Raw genomic sequence first — 12,456 nt, forward strand, 5'->3', positions numbered from 1 at the left:
TCCTTTGCTTGATCCTCCCACCCTGCCTCTTGCTTACCCTCCTCCTGCTTCCCCACCCTGCCTCCTCCTGATCCCCTGATCCTCCCTGCCTCCTGACCCTCTCCAGCTCCCTGCACCATGCCTCCTCCTGACCCCTCCTGTTCTCCCCACCCTGCCTCCTACCAACCTCTCCTACTCTCCCCACACTGCCTCCTACTGACCCTGAATCCCCATCTCCTTCCCACTCCCATCCTGCCCCCTACTGACCCCCAAATCCTCTATCCTGCCCCCTAATGATCCCCCCCTTTTCTCCCCACCCTGCCTCCCACCAACCTCTCCTACTCTCCCCACACTGCCTCCTACTGACCCCGGATCCCCATATCCTTCCCACCCCCATCCTGCCCCTTACTGACCCCCAAATCCTCTATCCTGCCCCCTAATGATCCCCTCCTGTTCTCCCCACCCTGCCTCCCACCAACCTCTCCTACTCTCCCCACACTGCCTCCTACTGACCCCAGATCCCCATCTCTTCCCACCCCCATCCTGCCCCCTACTGACCCCCAAATCCTTTATCCTGCCCCCTAATGATCCCCTCCTGTTCTCCCCACCCTGCCTCCCACCAACCTCTCCTACTCTCCCCACACTGCCTCCTACTGACCCCGGATCCCCATCTCCTTCCCACCCCCATCCTGCCCCCTACTGACCCCCAAATCCTCTATCCTGCCCCCTAATGATCCCCTCCTGTTCTCCCCACCCTGCCTCCCACCAACCTCTCCTACTCTCCCCACACTGCCTCCTACTGACCCCGGATCCCCATCTCCTTCCCACCCCCATCCTGCCCCCTACTGACCCCCAAATCCTCTATCCTGCCCCCTAATGATCCCCTCCTGTTCTCCCCACCCTGCCTCCCACCAACCTCTCCTACTCTCCCCACACTACCTCCTACTGACCCCGAATCCCCATCTCCTTCCCACCCCCATCCTGCCCCCTACTGACCCTCAAATCCTCTATCCTGCCCCCTAATGATCCCCTCCTGTTCTCCCCACCCTGCCTCCTGACCCCTTTCCGCCTCCTATTGACCCCGATTCCCCCCGCCGCCTACTGTCCCCCTTCTGCTCCCCCCACTCGCCTCCTATTGACCCCAATTCCCCCCGCCTCCTAATGACCCCCTCCTGATTCCCCCACCCCACCCCACCCCACCGCCTACTGACCCCCTGCTCCCCCGATCCCCACGCCCTGTCGCCTCATTCCGAGCCCCGGCAAACCGCTCCGTCCCTCCCCGGGCCCGGGAACCCTCCCCCGGCCGCCTTTGTGCGCACTGCCGCGCGGGCTGCGAGTGGGAGTGGAGAGACCCTCGCCCAGCCGGGCCCCGCCTCTCGCTGTGTGTGCAAGGCAGGGCCCGCCCGTCGGGCCGGGTTGGCTGAGGGCGTGGCGGGAGTATAAGTACCGCGGCGGGCAGCCGCCGTCGGTCTCCTTCGCCCCTCTCGCTCGAGCAGGAGTCTCCGGGACCCAGCACCCCTGGAATTACAAAGCGCCGGCCGCCGCCGCCATGAGCACGACCGCAAGCAGCAAGAGCTCGTACCGCAGGATGTTCGGGGGCGGCAGCCGCCCCAGCACCTCGGGGAGCCGCTACATCACCTCCTCCAGCCGCTACTCGCTGGGCAGCGCCATCCGCCCCGGCAGCAGCCGCCTGGTCTCCTCCTCGCCCGGCGGCGGCTATGCCACCAAGTCCTCGGCCCTGCGGCTGCGGAGCAGCCTGCCCCCCGCGCGGCTCGGGCACGACACCGTGGACTTCTCGCTGGCCGATGCCATCAACACGGAGTTCAAGGCCAACCGCACCAACGAGAAGGTGGAGCTGCAGGAGCTGAACGACCGCTTCGCCAACTACATCGACACGGTGCGCTTCCTGGAGCAGCAGAACAAGATCCTGCTGGCCGAGCTGGAGCAGCTCAAGGGCAAGGGCACCTCCCGCCTGGGGGACCTCTATGAGGAGGAGATGCGGGCGCTCCGCCGGCAGGTGGACCAGCTCACCAACGACAAAGCCAGGGTGGAGGTGGAGAGGGACAACCTGGCCGACGACATCCTGCGGCTCAGGGAGAAGTGAGTGCCCCCGGGGGGGGCGGATGGGTGGGGAGGGGGCGCCCTGGCTTCTACCCAAGGGCAAAGTGGGGAGCGAGGGGAACAATCTGCATTCCCAAAGTGCGAGACGCTCCCCCGCCCCTCCTGCGCCTAAAAACCGCTTAAAGTTGTGCTGGTGTCAGCCCCAACTAGCTGGCCATGGAAACTGAGCTTCAGAAGCGGGGAGGTGGAGGGAGTGCAAAACAGATCCAATCCACATGGATAACTAACTGGTGCGCACCCATAAGCTAATTTGCCTGGAGCCAAAACAAGGCTGATGTGTATATTAAAGGCTTTTCTAGTCCAAATTAAAGTTGAAGGCGCAGGCTTTTGTGGAAAACTATCTTGGGCGGCTACCATCTTGTAGGGGCATCTCAAACTTGGGTCTCTAGTATTTTGTTCAGTTTAGTGAAAAGACCAAGTAAAAAGTTAGCTTTGCCACTCTCTCATCTGATTTTTCAGTATCTACTGTTGTACTGTAGATCTTATCTCGAGGTTTTTGGTGGGTTTGAAAACTTTAGCTTGGCAAATCCACTTCTTAAATATTGCAACCTAACAGAATCTGAATTTAGCAAAAGATTATTTAAAACCAACCCAAATCTAGATCAGCCTTTTGTTGCTCATTAGCTGAATAAGCAGTAACAATTTTTTGGCACTGCTTGTGTTAGGCTATCTGTGGATTTCAGACTGCTGTAACAGCAGAAAGTCTCAAAGCCCAGTCATGCAAACTTAATAAAGAGGGCACAGACCAGAAAAATGTCGGAATGAGATGCCTTTTTGTCAGAGGCCCCATTTTCCCCCTCTGACTGGGTGTGGCTACCAGCTGGATTTGAACAGACTAGTGCTGATTTTTTCCCCAAGTTCATTATTTGTTTAATCAATATGCTACTATTTTCAGGTTGCAAGAAGAGATGATTCAGCGAGAAGAAGCTGAAAACACCCTGCAATCTTTCAGACAGGTTTGTAATCATTTCTGCATATTAAAATAAGGAGCACACTGAATGTAAAGCCAAATGTGTAAAGTTGGCATAATGTACAAGTGAGATGTAGAGCCACCTAGTGGTAAAAAGCAACTGTAAAAGGTGCAAGACTTCTCTTAGTAACTCCAGGAAGCTGCTCTATTCAAGGGCGTTGCCATTCCTTGAGTCTAGACACTGATAAAATTGGAAACAGTTTACTTTTAAAGTATTATCTGGAGATTCTACAAAAACATATAGCAGATCTGACACTTTTGAATGTATTTGCAATGAGTAAATTGAAACAGAAATGTTGTCTTGCATGACTAGGTACAATGGCTAACACATCAGAGGTGAAACCTTAAAGCAGAGAATGGATAAGTGTAGAAATAAGACTCTAGATTTTTGTGGGGTTCTTTTTTAACAAGAATCCACCAGTCCTCATGTAGTAACTTGTTTTCTTTAGTGATGATGTAGCCTTAAGTAGGGAGGGGAACAGCTATTGTTTTGCTTTATCCAAGACTATCCTATTCTACAAAAGCACTCCAATGTGGAATCACTTTCTGATCCAATAAGGGTGAAAGGGAGCCATCTGTTCGCTTGGCTGAAGGGTATTAATGGTTTCTATGGGATTCACTATGGAATGCAGATACAGGCATTATGGCAAGCATGGTGGCTGCAGATTGAAATAATAGAACTCTTTGTATTGAAGAGTGGCTTGCTGCAGGCTGCATTCTTACTGAATGTGTAATGATGTAAGCTTATTTTAGAGAAATGTTTTTATAACATCAGTTATTTTAGATATGGCCCAGTCTTAAAATTCTTAGTACAGGACTCCATTATGGGAATTGACCGACTTAGCTATGCTGCTCTGAAATTCTTGCAAAATAAGAACTGCCTTAACACCTGAGAATTTTCCTGTTAAGGTTGTCTACTGATAGGTCAGACAATTTCTCTTTCTGGCTGCCTTCAGGTTTTAGAGGAGGGTCTGACCAGGGATCCTAGTTATCTGTGATAAACCCACAAAATTCTGATTTTTTTTTTTAAAAAAAAAAATCATTTTTTCTGTGATTAGGGAATTAAAGTTCAGCATTTCATTTTAGTAACTATATCTATATTAGTTGAACACAAGGTTTTTACTGATACTTACAATTTTTAAGCAAGTTTGAAGCCTACCAGTGCCATTGATCATTATTAAAATTAATAGAATTGCAATTTGTATTTCTTATGCCAAATACTTCTGTTTTTTATACAGTAGAACCCTATTTATCCGAGCCTCCATTATCCAGCTCTGTATTAACTGAACCACCAGCCACCTGTGTCTCACTGCCCAAGTTCTCCCATCTTAAAACGCGGGGTAGAAAGCTCTTTGCCAGGTCTCCTGATCATCAGAATTTTTTGATTCTGATCTGGCCCCGGTCACAATTAGATCTGATAAACAGAGTTTCACACACTCTTTTCACAATATGTAAAAACTAAATATTCTCTGTAAGAACACAAATTGTTTTTCCACAGCAAACAGATTTCTAGGATCCCTGGTCATGATCTCAAAAGTTAACAGCAATCAAGTCATAAGATGGTGTGTATACTGGATTTTTTCTTTAAAAGAAATTCTCAAAGAATAAATGAGAAACATTCAGTCATCTAAACTTTAATGTGAGTTGTAAATTAGACAGCTTACTTTTTAGTAAGAAACTAGGCTTCAGTTCATGTAAAAGTTTTGAGCTCTTCAGAGCATTTTACAGTGTTGGACTGCAACTTGGAAGACCTGGGTTCTATCCCAGCTCTGCTAGTAGCCTGCAGGTAATGTTGGACAACTCGCATCACCCATATGTGCCTCTGTTTCCCCATTTTACAGATGGGGGAGGGAAGTGTAAAGTGCTTTGAGATCTACTGATCACTATATTAAAAGCAACTATAGGTGTTCTTGCAACCTCAGCCTGTCTTTTCATTCATTAGAAACAAACCCAAAACTTTTAACTTGAGTTTGGACTTTTTGATATCTTAAAGAACTTGCCTCTCAAGACTTCTTTCAAAAGAGATTATCACTGTGGAAAGGCATTACTAGAATTCCTTTTATCTCCAGCCAGCTGGGCTCAGATGTGTCTTGGGTCACAAAGTTGCTTAGTCTGGTATTCTAGAGTCCCTAGTGGATGTACGTCTAAATGACAACCAGAAGTTTGCCAATCCAGCTGAATTGTGCAACACGGTCCCAAGCCTTCCTCAAGACAAATAGCATGATCTCTTTATGTAAGAATGAAGGCATATTGAAAAATGGAGTTGCTTGCCTGAAATGTGGAAGATGCCAGGCATCATCTCAATGAATTTCAATTTCTTCTGTATTTAAAGAATATATTGTATGTTTCACAACATCAGGCTTGTCTTAACACATGTTGCGCTGGCTTGCCTAATAATGTAATTGACTTAAACTGGTGTAAAGTCCTGCATAGACACTCTTAAATGCACTTAACCTTGATCTAGTCCCACTGAGCTGAACTCGGCAAGGAATCTAGTTAAACTGGTTGAAGTCTGGTTTAATTTATTAAAAGCGTGCAAAGGGTCTTGTACTTAGCTGTGTTTTTAAAGGGACACAGTTCTCTTTCAAACTAATGTAACGGTCTAGACTGGGGGCAGTGGCAGCACTCCCAGCATGCACTCGCTCATATTCCTTGTTGTCAAACATTTTAGCATAATCCATAGACTGGATTACACTTAGCTGCCATATGCTAATAGTATAAATGATGATTGTATTCTAATAAACAGGTCACTCGGAAGTGATTTTTTTTGGCTCTGATATCTCAATCCTTGCTGTAACTAGATACCCAGTACCACCATTAATATTAAAGAAAATGGGATACATGTACTGAACCTTTAAGATGTAAGGTGTCAGTAATACTTGATGCATAGAATTCAGTATTAAATACTTGTCAGAAATACAGGCACTAACCATAAATTTCACTGAAGACCAGTTAAGACTTAACTCACATTCAGTATGAGTGCCACTGTCTTGGGTCTGACTACAAATGACTTATGCACTTTAAGATAAGAAAACTGCAGGAAGCTTTAAAGATGCATGCATTTGAGGAATAAAAAAAGACCAATGAAGCATTGGCATGACAAATCTTTCCCTTGGTAAACGGATTGCAAAAGTTTGACATGCAAAACTAAATATATAGCTTGCTCTGGACTTTCCTTCTTGAGAAAACAGCCTGCATCTTCCTACCAGAGCACAGAAGTGTCATGCTATTTCAACCTTTAAGTACAGTTTCAGAGGACTGTAGGACACTATTTTTATGGCACTTAAAATTCCACATCAGAACAAGAAAATAACACTCACGTGGTAAGAGCTGTTCTTGAAGTAAGCAAATACGTTCACTTGCATTACATAGTTCAGCAGGTAACCGCTTCAGAATGAAAAGCTATTTGATGCATCTGTGTTCATCCATCATTTGGTAAAGCTTCAATGAATTGCTTGCTTTTGGGGCACAACTAGGTAGTGCATCAGTACAATGAATGAGTTACTGCAATGTATACCCAGCTAGTCTGGTACTAGGGAATATGTCTAATGAGCCCATGATGGCAAGACTGACCTCTTGGCTTAAATTCAGAGATGCATCTAAAAAATACAGACATATCCAGTCCTCTAAAATTGTTCTGTCCATCATTGAGTATGTTTAAATAAAAAAAAAGTCCTAATAAATATTCAGATCTATGCATGATCTAATTGCATATCTGGCTCCAACACACTACTTTGAAAACTTAGCCCTGATGCTAGGACTATGGGGCTTCTTAAATTCACTCAACATGACCTTCCAAACTGGCGAAAAGACTTTGATTACAAGTTGTGATTAAACTAACTTTAATGAATTGACTGAAGTTAACTATATTGCATTGTGCTCATGTAATAGAAGCACATGTAGGTAAGTTGGAACTCCTCCAACTAAAGCTTATCAAGTTAGTCCCTCTACTGTAGGCTGTTACAATGCTAATGCACCTGTTAGGACAATTTGAAGTTTATGGCAAGTCTTGAACTACAAGCATATCAGGTACCACTGGTTAAAATGGGTGGGGGGAATACTAACTGATGGCACATCTGGCATACAATTTAAGATTGAATATGTAAACAATCCCCTTAAATTCTATGAATCCTTGACAATCTACACAAGGTAGATAATTAATTTGTATAACAACCTTCTCCCAGAAAGAGTTGACCTTAAAAGCTCTTTAGATCATGCACAATTAACCCATCAATGAAGTCTTCCCTTCTGAGATAAAGCATGGTGCCAGCTGAGCACTACTAGTGCTACCTAGTCATGTGATGAGGACAGTATACAGTGACATTAAGTAGAAGGCGGGGAGGTGTTCTGATGGATAAAATATACCAATTTTTTTCTTAAGGATAGAATTGATAGAATTTTGGCCTGAGCTAGGATTTGTGTTGCCAGAGAATTTGGCAAGAAATTCCCTAACTTTTTGTTATCCTGACTCTCGTTATCTTCTGATGAAGAATGCATAACAAATACTTCAGGAAAAATCCAAATGCTTTTGAGTTGGACTGAAACGTGCTGCTTGATTTGATGTTGATGTATAAAATACACACACACACCTACAGTTGACATGCAACTCTGTGCATGCCAGGACCCAATTTGCAAATAGATTTCCAATTCTTTCTGGCAACAGACTTTCAGATAGGTCACTCTGCTGCTTGACTTTGGATCAAACGAGCAGTAAACTTGCTTGTTACACTGATTCATTTTCCCCCCCTTACTATTAGTATAGTGACCTTGCTAAATGATCTTTCCCTTTAATTAGGATGTTGACAATGCCTCTCTGGCACGTCTTGATCTTGAGCGCAAAGTTGAGTCCTTGCAAGAAGAGATTGTCTTCTTGAAGAAGCTTCATGATGAGGTAAGATGCATCTGCATTAGAATATTAATCTGTACGTTCTATCATAGAACAATACTTGACTGTCCACTCTTTTATTAAGGAAATCCGGGAACTGCAGGCCCAGATTCAGGAACAACACATCCAAATTGATGTAGACGTTGCTAAACCAGATCTCACTGCTGCCCTGCGTGATGTCCGTCAGCAGTATGAAAGTGTTGCTGCTAAGAATCTTCAGGAAGCTGAAGAATGGTACAAGTCCAAGGTAAGTGAATGGCTCTTATGTGACTATAAGGATATTTGGCTTAACTTTACTTTTTAGATATCCAGGATAGCTTTGCCATAATGCATAACTACTTACATCCAGGAGACCAGGCTTTATCTAACTTTCCCAAGTCAGGAAAACAGGTACAGCATGTCACAAATCTACAGTAGGCCCTGAGCCATAATACTGTGTCAAGAACCTAGATACTACGTAGTTTAACTTCCTGTTTTGTCATCTTTCCTATTCTTTGCATAGTTAGAAGCATCCCGTGCACTGAGGGGTGGCTTGTGTACTGATGAGCTGGTAGAGGAAGGAATGGATGGGTAAAGATATAGCGCAACATACATTTTAGATCAAGAATAATGAACGCTAACTTTAGAATGTATGTATTTCATTTTAACCATCAAATTAGAGAATGAAGAGCTGTAACAGCATAGCACTAGTTTAGAGCCTCTGTTTCAAGTATTAAGATCTTTGTATGTGCAGTTTCTTAATCACCTCAATCCTCTTACTCCTGTGTTCCAGATAACCTTATGACAAATTTTTGTTAAAGTATTATACCAACTGTAAATCTGCATTTTTCAACAGTTTGCAGACCTCTCTGAAGCTGCTACTAGGAACAATGATGCCCTCCGTCAGGCCAAACAGGAAGCTAATGAGTACCGCAGACAAATACAGTCCCTCACCTGTGAAGTTGATGCACTTAAAGGAACTGTAAGTGAAACATACCACTGCAGCTGTTACTACTTGTGCTGATATCTTGTCACATTATGTATATAACTAAATACTAAGATGGATGTGAATGGAGGTGACCTATCAAACAAGATTGCAGACTAATGTAAATATGGTGTGCTTCTAAAATAGAAGCTAAAGGGCCCTTTTGATTAACTTGCATCTTTCAGCTGTGTACTAGCTGGCTATTTACGGAATGGGAACTTGGTGACCCGTTTGACGCCTTTTTTTTTTAAAGCTGAAGTATTGAGCTGTGTATGTTCACAAGCTGAGTAACTGAAAGATTAATCCACTGTTAACTAATCTTACACTTTGCACCATGTTTACTCCTTGTTATATTTCCTTTTGAAAAACAAAAGACTTCAGATCTAATTTTAATATTTGTATATCGGTACCTCTGTAAAACAAAGCAAGAATTAAAGAATGGACCCATTTTTTCCCCTGTATAACTAAGGAAATCTTTAAGATTGTCAAACTCTACTTAATGTAGAAACTTCAGTAGCTAGGCACACTGTCAATGCTACAAATCTAGGTCTCTTTGAAAATAAACCATTGACCAGATTTGTACTACATGAAACTTGCTGGTGAGGTTTCTCAGGGGCTGCTCTTGTATTGAGACAAGGAACCTAGGGACAATACCACCAATTTCCACTCCGATGCAAGGTGGGCACTGTGGCCTTGCCTCTTCTGATATGTAAATGTTGCTGTTGGTTTGTCGTTAAACACTACATTGCTCCCATAATTCCCCCATGAGAGGATGAAAGCTAACAAATGGCAGACATTAGTCCATGTGACCTTTTTTGAGCACCTTCCACTAGTGGTCAGGGTATTAAACTTCTATTATAGAATATATGGGTTTAAACCACCAATAGGTGAAGGCTGACAGCTACTAAACTGCAGCCAACACTTGACTTGAAAATTCTCTTGTAGAATGAGTCCCTGGAGCGCCAGATGCGTGAATTGGAGGACAACTTTGCTGTTGAAGCTGCTAACTACCAAGACACTATTACCCGTCTGCAGGAAGAAATTCAAAACATGAAGGAAGAAATGGCTCGCCATCTTCATGAGTACCAAGAACTGCTGAATGTCAAGATGGCTCTTGATATTGAGATTGCTACCTATAGAAAACTGTTGGAGGGAGAGGAGAGCAGGTAGATAAAACTAATGCAAATATGACCAGCAACTCTGAAGAGTAGCTGCTAAAGAATTACTAAATTCCAGAGACTAGCTTCACTAAACATAGATTCTCTTTTGCAGAATTACCATGCCTATTCCAACTTTTGCTTCCCTGAACCTGAGGGGTAAGTAGTATCTAATTTCTCATGAATAGTGTAGGAAGCTTCTTTGACAACTTGTATCCTTTTGCTGTGGTAAACTAATACTCTAAAGACAGTTTCCTTTTAGTCTGGTGTAATTGATTCAGGTTTTGATATCAGAACCCAGATGTTGCTTGTTTAACACCAGAGACCACTAGTTCAAATGTTGATATTTTAATTACTCTTTTAAGTTCAGGAAGAGATTCCTTGTAATAACTTCATAACAAAACTCTACAACCAGTATTTTGTGGCTAGTGATCTTGGATACCCAACTAAAGACCATTTAAAAGGGTTTTTCTGAATGCAGGAGCTTAATGCTCCCTGAAAATCAGGCCCTTTTGAGGTTCCAAAAGGATCCCCTGAAAATCAACACCCAGGATCACTAGCCACTTCCAGAACTCTTGCCTACATCAAAGCAAGATATCTGAATTAAAGAGTTAATTGTAGCCAGTTACTTGTCATTAAAACCTCAGACTGGAGCCCCTTAGAGTAGTTTCTGTAAGTGATCTGGATAGAGACCTCCTAAATAGTGTTTGAAAACTTACTTTGACAATGGGTGATCAGATTTAAGATATGACTAATTACAAAACATCTAGTAATTTTAGGATCTTAGTGTTGGTGCCTGGCACTTGTCAGCTATCAAGTACATCAGTCTTTCCTGTAAAGAATCTGTCCATTCTATCGTATGTGCAAAAGCAAATGTGTAACTTCAACTAGATCACTGAAGAATCATAACTGACTAATAATTTTACATCTGCAGAAACCAACATTGATTCCCACCCTATGGTTGACACCCACTCAAAGAGGACACTCTTAATTAAGACTGTTGAAACCAGAAATGGAGAGGTTGGTGCCTGTATCAGTTTCTTTTAGTGGAGGAGGAAGTAAAACAAATGACCAATATAGACAGAATGGTACTAGATAATAGCTAGTTGTGATGTACAGTGTTAATTTTTTACCAAACAGTGCATGCTTAACGTATGTTACCCAAGCTACAGTAGTGCTAACTCAGTATAGCAACATGCACTTGGGCTGAATATTTTGTACAGATCAGAATGTGCTAACTGCAACCTTCAACAAACTAGGCGCCTCTCTATGCAGGGATAGCAAAACATTCATAACCATGCTGTAAAGACACATCTATCCAAGGCTGCTACTTCTGTTTCTAGATATTAGACCTAGAGAGATGGGTTAGCTAGTTCTGAAATATCATTCCTAAAAGCAACTTAGTTCTGCAATATGGCTAGCAAATAAGGTGCTTGTAAACAAAGTATATCTGATTTCCCCCATGCCTTTTTTGCTCACTCTTTTTCAACTTGGAATTTAATTGACCAATAGCTGACTTTTCCACAAGTGAGTGGCTATCATCAACTTCCACTATGGCATAGTGGAAGTTTTTATTAGCTGTGTTAATATACCAGAATAAATCTAGAAAACTAATTTTACAGTCAGATGTCTTGAGTATTGAAATTGCTCAGAAATTAATGTAAGCTGCCTTATTCTTCAACAGGTTATCAATGAAACTTCCCAGCATCACGATGATCTGGAGTGAAAACCCTAGAGAAACTGCACCTTTCTCACTTGTGCAGTGAAAAGATTCTTACCAGCAAAATTTAAAGTCCCTGTCTTAAAGGAAGAAACAGCTTAAGTGCCTTTCTGCAGTTTTTCCAAAAGCGCAAGATTATTATGCTAGAGAATAGGTATTAGATCTTGCAAACTGACTCTCCCTGAAGGTTTAGATTTGACAATGGAGTCTAGTTTACAGATAGCAATATCTTGTGCTACAATACTGTTTAAGTTTCTGAATTCAATAACTGCTTTTTCCAGCACAGTATGAACAATTTCACTGCTTCAATAAATATTTGGAAAATGGCTTTCTAATGTGTGTGAATTTTGTTAAACTTTGATCACTTTTCCCCAGAAAGCATGGGAATAGCAACTTGGTGCTGAAAGTACCTAACCTGCACAACTCCAATTAATGACAGTTGCATGGAACTTAACATCAGCAAAAACACTTGGAAAAAACTTAAATTTGTACTCACTTCCTTAACTTTAGCTTGCTTCAAATTATACACAGGGGCACTGGACCACTCACATTGAATTAAATGGACTACACAAACTGGCAGCTGCAAGTTGAACTGACATTATTTCTATCAAATTACTAACTAGCTATTTGTGAACATAATCAGTTAGTATTAGCCTTGTT

At 43.0% G+C, this 12,456-nt stretch overlaps 1 protein-coding gene across 1 annotated transcript; it reads left to right on the forward strand.

Annotated features, from left to right (window-relative positions):
• The first annotated feature begins 1,430 nt into the window (after nucleotides 1-1,430).
• On the forward strand, nucleotides 1,431-12,123 carry VIM (vimentin). Its single transcript, XM_073334132.2, has 9 exons — nucleotides 1,431-2,079; nucleotides 2,996-3,056; nucleotides 7,866-7,961; nucleotides 8,041-8,202; nucleotides 8,791-8,916; nucleotides 9,865-10,085; nucleotides 10,192-10,235; nucleotides 11,011-11,096; nucleotides 11,761-12,123. The coding sequence occupies exons 1-9, from the start codon at nucleotides 1,529-1,531 to the stop codon at nucleotides 11,800-11,802; spliced, it is 1,389 nt and encodes a 462-aa protein (XP_073190233.1). The 5' UTR covers nucleotides 1,431-1,528; the 3' UTR covers nucleotides 11,803-12,123.
• The last annotated feature ends 333 nt before the right edge of the window (nucleotides 12,124-12,456 follow it).

The sequence above is a fragment of the Lepidochelys kempii genome, chromosome 2 (genome assembly GCF_965140285.1).
Source record: "Lepidochelys kempii isolate rLepKem1 chromosome 2, rLepKem1.hap1, whole genome shotgun sequence".
Taxonomy (NCBI): domain Eukaryota; kingdom Metazoa; phylum Chordata; order Testudines; family Cheloniidae; genus Lepidochelys; species Lepidochelys kempii.